At 38.1% G+C, this 18607-nt stretch overlaps 1 protein-coding gene across 1 annotated transcript in view; it reads left to right on the top strand.

Moving 5' to 3' along the window:
- Window positions 1-18607, top strand: part of LOC306869012 (uncharacterized protein) — a 71172-nt gene that overhangs the window by 30538 nt on the left and 22027 nt on the right. Inside the window, exons 6-21 of the mRNA XM_079415549.1 lie at window positions 1500-1943; window positions 4095-4214; window positions 4303-4425; window positions 5177-5227; window positions 5333-5374; window positions 5509-5571; window positions 6467-6541; window positions 6833-6916; window positions 9516-9572; window positions 9733-9786; window positions 9875-9928; window positions 10140-10193; window positions 17112-17165; window positions 17339-17392; window positions 17759-17803; window positions 18449-18502. Of these exons, the coding sequence (XP_079271675.1) occupies window positions 1500-1943; window positions 4095-4214; window positions 4303-4425; window positions 5177-5227; window positions 5333-5374; window positions 5509-5571; window positions 6467-6541; window positions 6833-6916; window positions 9516-9572; window positions 9733-9786; window positions 9875-9928; window positions 10140-10193; window positions 17112-17165; window positions 17339-17392; window positions 17759-17803; window positions 18449-18502 (1428 nt within the window). The remainder of the gene's footprint in view (window positions 1-1499; window positions 1944-4094; window positions 4215-4302; window positions 4426-5176; window positions 5228-5332; window positions 5375-5508; window positions 5572-6466; window positions 6542-6832; window positions 6917-9515; window positions 9573-9732; window positions 9787-9874; window positions 9929-10139; window positions 10194-17111; window positions 17166-17338; window positions 17393-17758; window positions 17804-18448; window positions 18503-18607) is intronic.

Raw genomic sequence — 18607 nt, 5'->3', positions numbered from 1 at the left:
TGCATCATGATGACTAAAATATTAAGCAGCACAACTGTTTTCAACATTGATAACAATAAGAATATATTTCTTGAGCAGCAAAGTAGCATATTAGAGTGATTTCTGAAGGATCGTGTGACACTGGAGTAATGATGGTAACACTTTAGAATAGGGAACACTTATTCAATAGTAACTATGACTTTTCCCTCAATAAATTCCTCATTTGCTGCTTATTAATAGTTAGTAAGGTAGTTGTTAAGTTTAGGTATTGGGTAGGATTAGGAATGTAGAGTAAGGTCATGTAGAATAAGGCATTAATATGTGCTTAATTACTACTAATAAATGGCTTATATTCTAGTAATATGCATGGTAATAAGCAACTAGTTAAGAGACCTTAAAATAAAGTGTTATCCACATGATTACTGTTTTCATTGTATTTTTGAATAAAGAAATTTAGTCTTGGTAAACGCAAGAGACTTCTTGAAAAAAATATACTTACTCCAAACTTTTGAATAAATATATATTAATACTATGAAATTTATGGCTCAGGTGACTGGCTCAAAAACATTCTGTATTCTTTTTAGCAAAGATGGCATTTTTCTAATCACATAATTAATTTTCTACTCACAGCCTAAGGAACAAGAAGCTTTCTACATGATGCAAGGACACTTCTTTGTCTTTCAAATAAACAGTTTGGCCCATGTTTGTCTTCATAATGTGATATTTTTTATGTGAACATTTCGAACATGTTTTTTCGATTGTGATGATTTGTGTTTGTTGTGAACATGCACGTGTGGGTGAGTCAGCCCAGTGAGTAATCATGTCAGTGGGTTAGCATTTCTCTGCAGCCTTCTGGGAGGAACGCTTAAGGTCATCGTACATTCATTTCTCCTCACAGCTCCCACGCCCAGTTTTGTGCTAGTGTGCTGAATGTAAATGTCTGCGTATGTCTCTCTCCAAGTTGGCTAAAGGAAAAGTGTCTATCGGCAGCCATTCAGAGGTAGAGCCAGCTGGCTTTCAGTTCCCACAACAGCTGAGAGAAGAGGGACTAATGGCGAGATTCATCAGCATTGCTCACATTACTGACCTATTACCAGAGCTCACACTGATCCCATTCTATACTGCCCGACTTGGCATCTCAACACCTCGCTTTGGTTCTCACATTATTCATATAATCTCCCCCCGACAGGCCTCATCAAGCCTATTCAGTTAGGGCCTCTCATAATAGTCTGTAAGCAGCTCAACTCCGACCCCTTGAATTGTGGGCTGATAATGTAGCGCATATCTGAATTGAGAACAAGTTGAACTATGACCTAATTTGCAAAGAGAATAATACATTGTCTAGCAGAATCAGTCGGCCAACTTAATTTTAGATTAATTTATGTAGAGATGTAACGAGCCATTCATATACATGTCAGTATGATTTACAAGTTGTGTTGTCCTACTGTTTTTACCTCTGTAACTATTTTAATTCTGTTCATCTATGCCTGACCTCTGACTCCTTGCCCCATCAATAAAAGGCCAAACCCATCCATAACTTCAATGACATCATGCAGGGAGATGAGCCTGTGGAACCAAAGAAACGCTCCAAGAAAGATCGCAAAGGCAAAAAGAACAAGAAAAAGAGAGATAAGAAAGGCAAAAAAGAATCTCGTAAGAAGAAAAAGCAAATCGAAGCTCTCGAAGAAGGTTTCCTTGAGGTGTCCTCTAAGCTGCCGGAGTATTTGGCTCAGGAACCTCATCAAGGGACTTCACCAGCTGCGACGGAGCAGCCCAAGTCACCAGTACAATCATCTCTAACAACAATGGTCGATCTGTTGGACTCCATACCCGACATGCCCACTCATGAACCTGACACCTATCAGGACGAGCTCGCCAATGCCACTACAAAGCCTGTGACAGATTTTGAAGACCAATCTGTACTGGCAACCGCAGTTTCTGAATCCTCAAAGACGGAGGTGGAGGTAGAACCTAAAGTGCCAGTGTCGTTGCCCATACTTCCTCCTCCCTCCCCATTGTTCTCCTGACCAATCACTGACTCCCCTCACACTTTTTAACCACCAGTTGTCCATTGTACTACTAACCAGCCTCTGCCATTCTAACCTTCCCAATAACAGCACCAAAACTCTTCTTCCCAGACGTTAGGCTCATAAAAAATTACAATGTCGTCATATTTTGTAGCTTCAGTGAGATGTATTGACTCAAAATGCATATGGATTATGGCTCATTGCGACAGTGACACTTTGATGTGTGTTGAAAGTTGAATATGAGACATGATGCATATTTCATTCAGGTTTTGGCATAGAGTTACACTTTTATTTGTTGACTTGGCACGCTTTAAAGATTGAAACTGAAAGATGCGCACCAAGACAGAATGAAAAACAGGACTGTGTCTAACATAAATCCATTTTCATGCATCTTTTTGATACATTTACCTCCGACAGCTCTGATAGATGTAGTTTTTGCTGTTTGAATCAAGCTTCTGCTGAGGTAAAACTCAGATGCCAATATCAGTGTGCCAAGTTTGCTCACCCTTCCTTTCATGCTTTTATGGCTGCCATCAGAACATACGGCTTTTGTGCTGACATCTCGCGTTGTTAATAAAACCACCTCACACTCAACAGCTCAGCAGTATTTATGCCTTCAAGCTGGCTTTGTAACCAGAATGTTTCTTTAACCTGCACCTGTTAATTGCGCTAACATTTTAATTAGTCAACAGTGACCTGGAGATTTAAAGCACAGTGAAGCCAGAAACATATTCTATGCAAGTACACAAACACAGTTGCAAATGCTTGGCCAGCATATTGCAAGCGCAGTCACGTCATTAAAGGATAAGTTAGCTTCCAGAATAAAAATTTCCTTATAATTTACTCACCCCCATGTTATCTAAGATGTTCATGTCTTTCTGTCTTCAGTCGCAAAGAAATTAAGGTTTTTGAGGAAAATATTTCAGGATTGTTCTCCATACAGTGGACTTCAATGGCAGCCAACAGGTTGAAGGTCCAAATTGCCGTTTCAATGAAGCTTCAAAGGACTTTACACGATCCCAGCCAAGGAATAAGGGTCTAATCTGGTGAAAGGATCTTGCACCAGCCCGAACTCACACATTACATAATCACGTTAGAAAGATCACGTGTGACGTAGGTGGAAATAAATAAATAAAATAAAGCGAACGGGCAAAAAAAAGTCAAACGCCCTTTACAAAAAAAGGTAAAACAACGGCGTCGGACGATTTGAAGTTGGAGGAGAAAATGAGAAGGAGTTTTTCACCATACCATATCTATTTAAACCGAAATACACAGACGAAGAACTAATCACATGTGACTTTTCCAACGTGATTACGTAATGCGTAAAGATGGGCACGCGCATTGCTGAGCTAGTGCAAGATGAGCATTTGTTGTTAAAAAGTATATCAATTAATTTTATTTATTTTTTTTAAAACGACCGATCGTTTTGCTAGATAAGACCTTTATTCCTCAGCTGGGATTGTGTAGAGCCCTTTGAAACTGCAATTTGGACCTTCAACCCACTGGCCACCACTGAAGTCCAGTTTATGGAGAAAAATCCTGGAATGTTTTCCTCAAAAACCTTGTGACTGAAGACAGAAAGACATGAACAACATGAACATCTTGAATCACATGGGGTGAGCAAATTATCAGGAAATGCTTATTCTGGAAGTGAACTTCTCCTTTACTATGCACTCTTGCACTACAAACAAATCTCGGTACTCAAGGGGGCGAAAGAGTTGCAATCAAACATCTGCTACTCTTCAGTGCTGTAACTTCAAGCAAGATTTTCATCTTACTGTTGCTCAGCCATGACAGTAGTTAACGTGAAGAGGGAAAAAACAAAGAACAAGACAAGCTTATGCTAATACTCACTATATAGCACCCCTTGTGGCAACACTGAGAATGCAACGTATTCCGATACAGTACATTCGCAATCTGCAATCATGTACTTGTGTAGACGATATTTCTGGCTTTAATGTCTCTAAAGCTTAGATGCCCAGTGAACCCAAACTAATGTAGAGTGGAAATGACTGATTGTGCTCTGTATCTCCATGGTTGCGGTTGCCATGGCTGTGCTACTTCTGACTCTGCTGTGTTGGTGTGCAGGAAGAGAGGCCGATTAAAACACCAGAGGTTGAGGAGTTTAGTGATGACCTTTATGGCGATGAACACAATGAGCTCTTGGTCTCCACAGTGACAGTTGGCCCCAATATCACAGACTATGAGGTATGTGGTTTCTGTTTCCGGGCTTTTCCTAACATTGCGAGCATGTTTGAGGTGATAACTGCTGTTGGGATGTTTTCTGCATTCATAGATCTTGGAGTATGAGTTTAAAAACGACTCGAACAGCTTTGAACAGGAGTATGAGGAATATGAGGTTTATGATGACCGATTTGACCCCGTGCAGAGGGAGAAGCCGGGCACATGGGATGGAGAGGTACGGTTTTGTAAAACACACAGGCAAATATGGATCTTCTCTTTATCCCATTTAGGGATGCCCAAAGTACTGGTTCTTCGGGACCGAGTTGATATTTAAATGAGACCGAAATGCATAATAGTAGTTTTTATACAGTATCAGATTTATGTCAGAATATGCAATATGCATAAATATGCAAAAGCAATGTTTACTTAACTGAGAAAAAATGGGAGCTAAATGTCATTGTTTTAATTAAGTTAGTTAATATTTCTATAAATATTTACCTGTGTAAATACATTTCCACTTTCCACAAGGTAGGTAGGTTATTTATTTATTTAAGATTTATTATTTATTTATGTCAGAAGATTTGCAAAAAGTAATGTTTATTTAACTGAAAAATACTGAAAGCTAAACAACATTGTTTTAATTCAGTTTGAGATTATTTGTATTTATATTTAACTTTTTAAATAAATGTCCACTTTCCATTTATTTTCTTTCTTTCTTTCTTTCTTTCTTTCTTTCTTTCTTTCTTTCTTTCTTTCTTTCTTTCTTTCTTTCTTTCTTTCTTTCTTTCTTTCTTTCACCTTTTAAATAAATGTTCATGTTCCATTTGCACATTTGTTTTTGGTGTGGTTTGAAAATTGGTATCAATAATCACGAAATTACACTGAAAATTTTAAAACTACTTATTGTAACAAGTAGCATTATTGTAACTCCAATCCCAGCTAGTTGTGACCAAGATCTCATCTGTCACCTTTTCTTTCTCTTACAGGGCAGGCAATTTGAGAAAGGACAGAAGGGAGAACCAGCTGTTGTTGAACCAGTGAGTGCTGGAGTGTGAAGTTACACACACACATACTGTACACACATTGATTTATGTTGGCTAATGCAAACTAATTCTAATCTCTTTGTGTTTTATACTAACTAGGGCACATATTTTCAAGGACCTCATGGCCCACCAGGACCGCAAGTAAGTCATAATACTATTAAGATTTAATGGAGTTCTAGGGAAAAAAGCTTTCAAGTGATTTCAAGTGGTCTTAAAGGGGTGTCCGGCATTTGTTTTCATTAAAAAACGATTTGTGTGTCTGTTTATTTTTCCAGGGTCTTCCAGGAATTCCTGGCATCACAGGCCCCCCGGGACCAGGTGGAGACCCAGGTGATATGGTGAGTGTCCTCACAATCAGCTGACCCACATGACCTGACATGAACCTCGAATCTAGGACACACAGGACACCTCCCGGGGATCGGGGGGGTGATTGGAATCGTGTGCTGATGGAACAAACCTCACCGATGAGTCAGAGCCCCTCGAAGGGACCACCAACCTCTACCGAGACCATAGGCATCAGGGGAGCCATGACTCATCTGATAGTTTGACCTAATTTGCGCCGGACAGTGTGTCTGTTCTTGTAGTGTGACTCACTCTTTACACACAATCCCTTAGCAGGGTAAAACAGACTGCAGACTTCCAACTGCAGTAAAGAACCTGAATTCATCATTTACCTCTGACAGTAGGGATGAAGATAGATTATTCTTTTGTCTCCGCTCAGTTTAGCGCCTCTGGCTGGTTGTGAATCAACTTCTCTGGGGTGTCAGCTTCACAAAAGAGTTGAGTTTTAGTAAAAACATCAGACTAGGCTGAGAAAGCACGTTCGCTTGAGATGTAAGCTCTTTTTGGCCTCGTATATCTATACAGGTCTTATACCATTGAGTGAAAGGCAGAGGAAAATGTTCTAGCCGCAGGTTTTATCTTTTCTTTTGAAGATTGAAGTTCTGTGTTGTTGGGAGAGGAATGTTGATTGACAGCTTTGATTAGCTGAGCTCTTAAATGTTTTACACCAGGCAAATGAGCACAGTAGGCTTTGATGCAGGCAACACTAAAAAAAATCATCAGGTGTTAGAATGCATTCAGGACACAAGCCAATGGATAGGGAATAAATGAGGAATGCTGTTGCTCATGCAATTGTTTTGTCAAGTAAGTATTGCTGACACAATTGTGCACACGTGCATGTACAGAAATGCTCCATCAATGAATTGAGTTAATTGTCTCTCCTCCCACAAGGGTCCTGAGGGACGTCCAGGGCTGCCTGGCGCTGATGGGATACCGGGTCCTCCAGGCACTTTGCTTATGTTACCCGTAAGATGAAGTCATTCCTTCAGTAACACATTTAAACCACTTGCATCTCATTAGCTGGAGTTGTTTGCCAGAGGAAATTAATGAATTAATTAATTTTACCTCACAAAACAGGAGGCCTGAGCCTCAATAGCATGCTTTGGCCACATGGTGGAGCTGTGATATAATCAGACTTAATGGCATCCAGTATATTTCCATTTATTTGTGTGCTTAATATGTTAAAGTATATCTTTAATAGTGAGTTACTTAATGTACATCAGTTATTTAGTTAATAATCTCTTTTTTTGCACTAAGTTCCAGTATGGAGGAGACTCTCAGAAGGGACCTGTGATATCGGCTCAAGAGGCGCAGGCTCAAGCCATCTTACAACAGACCAAAGTAAGACACAAACCAAACTTACACGGCACTTACATCTGTGCCTTTCACTCATTATCATGACTGTATTATCAATAGTGTTTGCTAACACAAGCATCACTATTACTAATGTTTACATTTAGGTTTAGGAATTTCAACAAACCCAAAAATACAAAACACCAAAAATATAGAAAATTTGCAACTCATCCTGTATTGCATGTCTGATACAGACATGAAGGATACCTACAAATCATGTGGCTATGTGAGGGGAGGTATCGTGGAAGAAGTGTCTTGTTAGTTTTTGAGATTTGTGATATTTGGCTATTCAGAAGATAAAATAAGTGGAAGAATCCAATAAACTTGCACTGAAGGACAAAATTTTCATATGGTTTCATATTGTTCATGTCTCTTATATTCACCAGAGCTGCAATAATTTGATCAAATATACAGCACAGTAGAGAAAAAAAAGTACATATTTTGAATAGTACAGTATTGTAAAAAATGTTTTGTATTATTTATTCTATAATTATTCATGTAATTAATTCCTGTGATGCAAAGCTGAATTTATAGCAGCCATTACTTCAGTCTTCAATGTCACATGATCCATCAGAAATAATTTTAATATGCTGATTTGATGCTCAAGAAACATTTATTATTAGCAGTGTTGAAAACAATTGCTGAATAAAAGTATTTTTTCACAAAACAACAACAAACATAATGAGCAAAAACATTTGAAGTTGATTTTTGAGTTGTTTTATTCAAATAAAAACACAATTTGATTGAACTGACCTGACTTCATTAAGTTTAAACATTTTTGTTATTATTATTTTAATTACACTAAAACAAAAACTGCTCAGATCTCTTGGCAGCAGCCTACATCACCCTAGCATTTCGCACAATGTCTTCAGAAATGGTAAAAATCTAGATGTTGTGTAATACTGAACAGTTTTACAGTTAGTGCTGTCAAACGATTAATCGCATACAAAATAAAGGTTTTTGTTTACATAATATATGTATGTGTACTGTGTATATTTATTGTGTATATACAGTATAAATACACACACATGCATGTATGTATTTCAGAAAAAAAATATTTTTATATATTAAATATATTTATTTATAATACACATTATACGAATATAAATATAGACATGTAAATTAAAATATTTAATCGCATGATTGTCATGAGTTAACTTGCGATTAATCGCTACTTAATCGCACATTTTTATCTGTTCTAAATGTACCTTAAATTAATACTTTTCAAGTTTTTAATACTCTAATCAACATGGGCATGGACAAATATGGATGCTTTATGCAATATATGTTTATTATTAGTGAAACCATAGTTAACATGGAGCATGAAGACTAAGTCAGTCGTGACGTATTGACGTATTGTCAAGTATGGTGACCCATACTCGAAATTGGTGCTCTGCGTTTAACCCATCCAAGTGCACACACACAGCAGTGAGTAGTGAACAAATCCACACACACACACACACACACCGTGAACACACACCCGGAGCAGTGGGCAGCCATGCTGCAGCGCCCGGGGAGCAATTGGGGGTTCGGTGCCTTGCTCAAGGGCACCTCAGTCGTGGTATTGAGGGTGGAGAGAGCGCTGGACACTCACTCCCCCCACCTACAATTCCTGCCGGCCGGGGGCTCGAACTCGCAACCTTTCGATTACTAGTCCGACTCTCTAACCATTAGGCCACGACTTCCCCCAACATGACTAGACATGTTACAAAGGTCAAAGATGTTTTTCAAAGAACTTGTCCATGTCTATTAGACACATGAAAAAAGAACATAGAAATACCAGGCTCCAATTACTTTACTTTCTTTGCACTGAGCAATTTACTTACACAAACACCTGTTTACATTTTCACATGACAGGGCAGCTCACTTCTTCTGAACATGCAAAATGTATATATATTATTTATTATTAGCCTACATTTGTTTGCCTCTATGTGCCCACATACTGTATTTTGATGCAGCTAAATTCTCAATAAAACAATTTTCATTGATATATTTGACTGTTTCTGTTCTGGCGGGTCTCAGAAACTAAATAAGGCTTGGGCAAACCCTAAAGATTGTTCGCTAGGTGCTTTTTTTTGCGGGGGGTGGGGGGAGTTGCTAAAGGGGTCTGAAAAGTCTCTAAGTTGGCAACACTGTCAGCATCTCTATTCATTTCTCCAACCACGGGCTAGGCCACGGGTCAAACAGAAAATGCGCGCTGGGTTAATCGTGCTTTAATAAAATTAGTGCCATTAAAATGAATTTGTAAATACATGTAAAAATTATAATTATGATAAATTTATACTGTATGTGTGTGTATTTATATATACATAATAAATATACACAGAAAACACACATATATTATGCAAACAAAAATTATTTTGGATGGGATTAATCCAATTAATCGTTTGACAGCACTAGTTACAGTATATTATGCAAATAACTTTTGTTTATAATCTATGCTCATCTTAAAGCCTGATTTGAGAATAGGTCATTTTTGAATTTTAGACAACATTGCAAATTCAGTACAAATACACGTACAAATGCAGGTTAAGAATGAGGAGAAATGTGAAACTTTTTGTTTGTTTTTATTTTTCTTTGCTTCTAGCTATCATTGAAGGGCCCTCCAGGTCCATTAGGTCTCACCGGGAGGCCGGGCCCAGTGGTGAGAAATCTTTGTCATTTCTTTTCCAGTTTATTTCAGATGTTTTTTTTTTCTTTTTAGCACAGCCTATGCAATCTACTTCAAATTCAGATTGTTTTGGGTTTTTTTGGGGGGGGTTGAATGGATACTTTCTGTCTTTGAAAATGTATGTTTGTTCCAGGGTCTACCAGGTCCCAGTGGACTAAAAGGGGACAGTGGAGAGCCTGGGCCTGCGGTGAGGACATTTCCTTTTGATATTCCCTCTTTACATTCAGTAGCCTTTAAAATCATCTCTCTCTCTGTTTTTATTCTTCTCTTTTAAGGGCCCACGTGGGTTGCCAGGTGCTGCTGGTCTTAATGGGAAACCAGGGAAAAGGGTAAGACTGAACATCTCACACGCAGTGTAAGAAAATCAATGGATGAGTGATCAAAGTTCAAATCTGATCCATTTAATTAACCTCATCATGAATATGAATTGGGTGATAACAGTTTCTATATTGATGTGCTGTGTTTTTTGCTTCATGAATATTGCATAAAGCAGTGCACAGAATATGATGACGAAGTGGTATTCTGTGTTTCACCTTGCAGGGTCGATCAGGGGCAGATGGAGGTCGAGGGGCTCCTGGAGAGACAGGAGCAAAGGTGATTCACCATATAGTCCCAATAGGACAGGCCGTGCACAATAATAAGGGCTGTGGCTGCATCCCACCATTTATATCAGCTTCCTCTGCGATTCGAGATTCTTCCCTGTGTTTACACATCTGACTTTAACCTATGATAATTAGGCAGTCATTACTACTATTGCTCATACTTAGGTTAGGGGTTTGAACAACTACCCTAATGCTAAATATTAAACCTCAGTACATATCTCATTTTAAATTGCAAGAGGCAAGAAACTCCTTAGCAACTGCATAGCAATGCCCTAGTAACCAACCACAAAAGAGTTCTGCAGGGAGGACGTATTTTTGTAGGCCAATCCAAAAGTTAGCATCAGCCTGGTTCCATCGACAAAAAGCCTATAGGATTTTTCCACAGGCTTTTGGATTATTGCAAAACATAAGCTCTGTGACCAGCAAAATATTCCTACACATTTTGTTCATTAAGATAATCTTCACAATTTAACACAACTTATATAAGCCTATATAAACCTAACATATGGAAAGTTTGAGTTAAAATAGTTCATTGTTATAAACACAATAAAAATGGTCTGGTGAGTAGGTAAGTCCTCCTTAATGTTCTCAAAACTTCTGTAGTAGTGTTCATTTTGTCAGCCATTTTTAATTTAGACTTAGTCTTAGTTTTTTTAATTTAGTCTTAGTCTTAGTCCTGTGTTCTGTTTTTGTTTAGCCAAGTTTTAGTCGACTTCGTCTGAGCATTTTAGTCTAGTTTTAGTCAACGAAAACTCACATAAAAAAAAAAAAATATATATATATATATATATATATATATATATATATATATACAGTTGTGGTCAGAATTATTGGCACCCTTGGTAAATATGATCAAAGAAGGCTCTGAAAATAAACCCACATTATTAATCCTTTTGATCTTTTATTTTTAAAAAATCACAAAAATCTAACCTTTCATTGAACTAAAACAATTGAAAATGGGGAAAAATCTCATTATGAAATAAATGATTTTCTCAAATACACGTTGGACACAATTATTGGTACCCCTAGAAATTCTTATGAGTAAAATATCTCTGAAGTATATTCCCATTCATATTTACAATTTTGAGCACTCAAGGGTGATTATGAACATGAAATTATCCAGCCATGGCGTCCTGTTTCACAGAAATAATAAATAGGAGGGAAAACAAAGTCCAAATTCCCTTAATCATCCATCACAATGAGAAAAAAAAACCAAAGAATATATATCTGATGTGCAGCAAAAGATAATTGAGCTTCACAAATTAGTGAAGTGGCTTTAAGAAAAGAGCTAGAGCAGTGAAAATTCCCATTTCCACCATCAAGGCAATAATTAAGAAGTTCCAATCAACAGAAAATGTTATGAATCTGCCTGGAAGGGGACGTGTGTCTATATCGTCCAAATGCACGGTGAGAAGTAGCGTTTGAGTGGCTAAAGACTCTTCAAGGACCACAGCTGGAGAATTGTAGAGATCAGAACACCTTTAAAAAAAATGCCAAACAGTCCCTACATCACCACATGTTGTTTGGGAGGGATTCAAGAAAAATTCTCCTCACTCATCCAAAAACAAACTCCAGCATATTCAGTTATCAGACACGACTGGAACTTCAAACGGGACTGGCTTCTATGGTCAGATGAAACTAAAAAATTAGCTTTTTAGCAGCAAACCCTCAAGATGGGGTTGGTGAACACAGGGATAAAAAAGTACCCCTTGTGTACAATGAAATATACTGCTGTATTTTTGATGTTGTGGGCCTATATTTCTACTGGAGGTCCTGTACATCTTGTTTAGACACATGGATCATGGATTCTATCAAATACAAAACCAAGCTTCTGCTAAGGCCATTCCCATCCTCTGATCTGAACCCTGTAGAAAATGAGTGAGGTGAACTGAAGAGAAGAAGCACCGTCATGGAGCTGTGAATCTGAAGGATCTGGAGTGATTCTGGATGAAGGAATGGTCTCTGATCTCTTGTCAGGTGTTCTCTAACCTCATCAGGCATTATAGGAGAACATTTAGAGCTGTTAAACTGGCAAATGGAGGTTTCAAAAAGTATTGAATAAAAGGGTGCCGTTAATTGTGGCCAATGTGTAATAGAGAAAAACATTTATTTCATAATGATATTTCCTCCCATTTTAAATTCTTATTCTCCAATGAAAGGTTAGATTTTTGTGAATTTTTTAAATAAATGATCAAAAGGATTAACAATGCAGATTAATTTTCACAGCCTTCTTTGATCATATTTACCAAGAGTGCCAATAATTCTGACCACGACTGTATATATACACAACCCGAATTCATCAACAATATTGCAAGTATATTTATATATACAACCCGAATTCCAGAAATGTTGGGACGTTTTTTAAATTTGAATAAAATGAAAACTAAAATAATTTAAAATCACATGAGGCAATATTTTATTCACAATAGAACATAGATAACATAACAAATGTTTAAACTGAGAAATTTTAAAATTTTATGCACAAACTTAGCTCATTTAAAATTTGATGCCTGCTACAGGTCTCAAAATAGTTGGGACGGGGGCATGTTTACCACGCTGTAGCATCTTCTCTTCTTTTCAAAACAGTTTGAAGACGTCTGGGCATCGAGGTTATGAGTTTCTGGAGTTTTGGTGTTAGAATTTGGTGCCATTCTTGCCTGATATAGGTTTCCAGCTGCTGAATAGTTTGTGGTCGTCTTTGACGTATTTTTCATTTAATGATGCGCCAAATGTTCTCTATAGGTGAAAGATCTGGACTGCAGGCAGGCCAATTCAACACCCGGACTCTTCTACTATGAAGCCATGCTGTTGTAATAGCTGCAGTTTGTGGTTTTGCATTGTCCTGCTGAAATACACAAGGCTTTCCCTGAAATAGACATCGTCTGGAGGGGAACATATGTTGCTCTAAAACCTTTATATACCTTTCAGCATTCATAGTGCCTTCCAAAACATGCAAGCTGCCCATACTGTATGCACTTATGCACCCCCATACCATCAGAGATGCTGGCTTTTGAACTGAACGCTGATAACACTCTCGAAGGTTGATTTCTTATAAGAATGTCAAATTTGGACTCGTCTGACCATAGAACATTTTTCCACTTTGAAACAGTTAATTTTAAATGAGCTTTGGCCCACAGGACACGACGGCGCTTCTGGACCATGTTCACATATGGCTTCCTTTTTGCATGATAGCGCTTTAGTTGTCATCTGCAGATGGCACGGCGGATTGTGTTTACCGACAGTGGTTTCTGGAAGTATTCCTGGGCCCATTTAGTAATGTCAATGACAGAATTATGCCGATGAGTGATGCAGTGTCTTCTGAGGGCATCCAACAAGGGTCTTCAGCCTTGTTTGATTACGCACACAGAGATTTCTCCAGTTTTTCTGAATCTTTTGATGATGTTATGCACTGTAGATGATGAGATTTGCAGAGCCTTTGCAATTTGACATTGAGGAATGTTGTTTTTAAAGTATTCCACAATCGTTTTACCAGGCACGTGCAGAGGGGAGTGCGGTGTGTGCTTGATCACCTGCCCCTTTTCCCTTTGATGACCAAAGTGCCCTTTTGTCAAGGCAATTTTTTGTTGTTGCTGGGGGTTTTTTTTGTAATTAAACGCCCTTTTGTGAAGGCCTGACAAATCTAACTATTAGTACAATTACTAAATAATACTTAGCCGTAAATTAAATTATCCACATGATGACCTTTCAACTGACGATATCATCTGGGACGATCCCTCTCATGCACAGCTGTTGTTTATATTGCTGTGTGTAGCCTGTGGAAGCACGGTTAGCTGCAGCAAGGGGCAACAATATTTTTGTTCAATGTTTTCCTAATAACAATTTTATGATTGGTTTATAAAGGCTACTACAAACACCCTTTTACCATTTTTATCACAGAATAATTCAGGAAATATATTTTATAGTTTCTATACTAAATTAGGTCAATCGGTACTGAATTTTTAATATAGTTTATTTATTACCTGAAGATAACTTGAAAAACACACATAAACCATATATTTTCGCAATCGTGTATTTATTTTCTTCACGTTTCATCAGTAAAAACGTTTCTGCTTTTTATTCAGCTCAGCTACAGCTATAGCGGTGTGAGTTTGTTCATATTAGGCATATGATATTAGGGATTTCCTGCACGTCAAAAGTTTCTGCACGAGAGCCCCCTCTCGCTTCGAGTATGAATGAAACATGCACTGCACGAGAGTGTTCAGCTCTCCTGATATTCACATCTCCTCATTTTGGATACGAATAAAACGTCAGGTCATGTCTCTTTTAATTTAAATCTAGATTTAAATCTAGAAACCTCTATGTGAAAACACCTGCTCGAGCTCAAATAAAGCGTGGGGGACGAATTTACATTTTATTAAAATTAATATTATATATTAAAAATGCAGCTAATGTAGTTCTGCAGCAGTTAAAACAAAGGTGCTTTTTCTCTTTCGTTCTTGCTGTTTAATTGGAAAAAGTTTAAAGCGCATCGAGGTGTCTTGTCTTTTTTGTTATCTGACTAAAACTATTCATACTTTGAACTATTATTATTACAGTATTTATTTAAAAAACGTAGCATGCCTTTAATAATTATCACAACACTGGTAAAGCAGGCTAATACTTATTTTCTCGTCCTCCGAATTATACTTATCAATCCTGTTTTTATAATCATTATCATTCAAAAAATGAATAAATTCAGAACAGGATTAGTATAGAATTCTATTTTAAATAAGACAGGAATATTTTTTTCTACAACAACAACAGTAGTGTTTACAACAGCAAAACCACCATACCCTGTAAACTCAATAACAATAATAATAATAATAATAATATCATTCCAGAGTAATTAAGAGGTGCAAAAATGTCTTTAACATTTAAACTTAAAATGGTCTTTTCTGTTCTGTGTTTCTTTTTCAAACCTGCGTCATGGCATTTGCTACTGTATCAATACAGAAGCATCCATTTCGATACACATCAGCACGGAGCACAGCCCTCTTTTATACTTTAAGCACCTGCACCTCCAAAGGTCTTTGCACGGCCCTGCTTTTTATGCACTCTTTCACAGATTGGAGAGCCTCTGCCAATCTTTACTTCTGAGAGACTCTAAGACATCCCTTTTATAGCTAATCATGTTACAGACCTGATGTCAATTAACTTAATTAGTTGCTATGTGTTCTCCCAGCTGAATCTTTTCCAAATTTCTTGCTTTTTCAACCCTTTGATGCCCCCGTGCCAACTTTTTTGAGACCTGTAGCAGGCATCAAATTTAAAATGAGCTCATTTAGTGGATAAAAGTGTAAAATTTCTCAGTTTAAACATTTATGTTCTCTATGTTCTATTATGAATAAAATATTGGCTCATGCAATTTGAAAGTCTTTTAGTTTTCATTTTATTCAAATAAAAAAAAAAAAACGTCCCAACATTTCCAGAATTCGGGTTGCATATATAAATATATATACTTGCAATAATATATAATATAATATATAATAATATATAATATAATATATAATATAATTGCTGATGAATTTGTTTTTACATTTCAGGCATTGCACTTTCATCAATAAGCACAAATCAATAGAAATAGAATGTGAACTCGCATGGTCTATTTTACCTCATCTAGTGTACTGATTGTAGGCTATTTAATATATAAAGTAATATCTGTCTACAATATGAAAACTGGTAAAAACAAAAAAAAAGAGCAAGTGCATGTTCATGGTTGTCAGATGGCAAAATTAAGCAAAACAAGAAAATGTGTCCTTTTTACAGAGAAGCTCTAATTTGGGGACTTAAACTCTTTATATCTGGCAACCGTACGCATGGAAGGTCATGAAGTAGAGGCATGTACAGCAGCCCGCAATAATATTTTGTCTCCTTTTTTTGATGAAAATAAAAAGATTTTGGTATTCTTTAAAATACATGTCAGTCTTGTCTTTTATCAACAATATTGCATGTTGATATAGTCACAGTTATTGTTCATTGACCTTATTGTCGTCTCGTCAAAGTCTCATTTTAGTCAGGGGAAAAAACAAGCTTGCCAACATTTATCATCAATGTTTTCATTAACGAAACACTATTTTGCACTCCCACTTTTTAGCAACCGCCATTTTCAAGAGCATGATCAAAAATCACGAGTGAGGTATTATTGAAGTATTTTATGTCACAGAATAAACATGAAAATATTTTAAGCTTGTGTGAACCACAGACCATATTTTAGGCATTTAACCAAAAACCCATTACAAAAACCCACTGACTTTGGGCTGATATAACCAGAATTGTAAAAATAAGTAATTTCTGGGTTTTAGGACTCATTCCCGCAGCTCTCTATATGTTGGCGAGTTTTGCATGGGCAATGATCAAAAATATCAAGCTTTTGTGTGTGATTAGCTTGTGTGTGTATGTGCTCAAATTGTAGATTCATCTGCCAGAGCTAAATCGGAACACCGAAAACTTTTTAATTTGACCCTAATAGTTCTGGTCATTGATGGAACCATTTGCTATTGAAAGCTGTGTTTTATTGTGTGCGCTGACAATAGCAAGCATTCAGCCCTGTCCAGCTGCAGAACCCGTCAGTAAATAAACCACGCAGAGCTATTTAGCACAACAGCAGCGTGTTTGATGAGGAAGTGTGAGGTACTCCCGCAGCTCTCCGAGTCCCAGCACTGGATGCGGGTTGAGAATTGCAGCAGATGGGAAGGTTCCTCTGAGGCGGCCTGCCAAACCCTGCCACATGCCACACACACTCCTCTGCCCCGTAGTCACTGCTCACGTCTGTGTGTTTGTGTGTTTGAAGCAAATCATATGACATTGTGAAAGAACACAAGTTCTGTTTAGCTAATGAAGTGTGCTGCTGGAGTGTGTTTGAGAAGGCAGCTTTGTCGATCTTACTCATGGATCTCTGTCTTTTTTGCAGGGTGACAGGGGCTTTGATGGACTACCTGGTCTTCCAGGGAACAAAGGACATAGAGTGCGTAGAGAACACCAAATTGCTTAATCAAATCACACAGTCTGTTTACTGCTCACTCGAGAGTGGCTCTTAGATGTGTCTAAACGCTCCGCTTCACTTTTAATAGATCTAATTTAGAATTCATATTGTGTGCCGTATTTCTTAAATGTGACTCTCATGTGAACATTCCTCAGGGAGACAGAGGAAAACCAGGACCCCATGGTCCACCTGGAGAGCCCGGTCATAAGGTAACACAGATTTGCCTTTCCTTCTATCCTGTTTTTCGGAGCTTTGTGCAACCCCCTAAATGAGTCTTTTATCAGATTACTAATAATCCGTTTAAAGATCCCCTGCACTGCCTCAGGTGTGTACTCACAAATCGCATGAAAGAGACAAGCCGTGCACTGTGTGGGATGTTCTCATTATGCAAAGTTGAAAAATGTATGCAGCAGCAATTCACATTGATCACAGCTTTCAAGAATGGGAATATTTTTGCATACATAACCCTTCTGACATCCTTCCTCAAAGACCAAAGGCCGGATCTCACTTATTTTTTCTACCACAATGAAGATGATTATATTGGCAAACTTGTTGATTGACATTTCCTATTACAGGGTTCGGATGGACCTGTTGGACCAAGAGGGCAACCAGGAGAACCTGTGAGTGACATGTCCCAACCCACAGACAGATACACATGCACATAGGCGCATAAACACATACACGTCTCTGACATACCATGGGCAGGCCCGTGTTCCTGCTTGGCGCAGCCTGATTAACGGTGGCTCAAGCACCATTTAAGTCTCGGCAGGTGAGCTGTGATCCATTGGGGCTCTGGCTGTTTAAATGGATCACCTAGAGTAGTAAGGGACTTGAGCACCATTACGGCACGGTGCCTGCCGAGAGAGAGAGATGCTGTGGAGATAAATGCGGGGATGGAGATAGATGAGCTGCGAGATTGGTGTAGGGAAGAGATGAAATCCTGGCCTGCATGATTATATTTCCATATCAGTCACCTCCCTGGAGATCACAGATGTGGCTCTGGAACAGGTGGCTTGGCCGGTGTACAAAGACCAAGACTGACAAAAACAAAACACACACGCCAGCCATACATACACACACACAAACTAGAGGAAAGAGGAGGTTTACACACATGTTCGCATAAACATTAGCACAGATGTGCATAAACACCCTTGTGCATAAACCAGCTGTAATCTGTAGTAATATACTCTTCGATCATTAACAAACTTGACCTTCATAAAGTTAATGGGAGTTTCTGATGAGTTTCTGATTGTTTTTCTTTACAGGGGCTAAGAGGACTTGTGGGGCCAAGAGGGCCACCTGGTCCACCTGGGCAGCAGGTAAGACAATTGCCCATCCATCATATTTACATAATGGCTAGTTTTCATGCACATCATGAAATTAGGTGCTGTGGTGTAATTGAGATTTTTAACTGCTGCGTTTTT

This window comes from Barbus barbus, assembly GCF_936440315.1.
Source record: "Barbus barbus genome assembly, chromosome: 4".
NCBI classification, from domain to species: Eukaryota; Metazoa; Chordata; class Actinopteri; order Cypriniformes; family Cyprinidae; genus Barbus; species Barbus barbus.
This window is presented reverse-complemented; position numbering and strand designations above follow the sequence as displayed.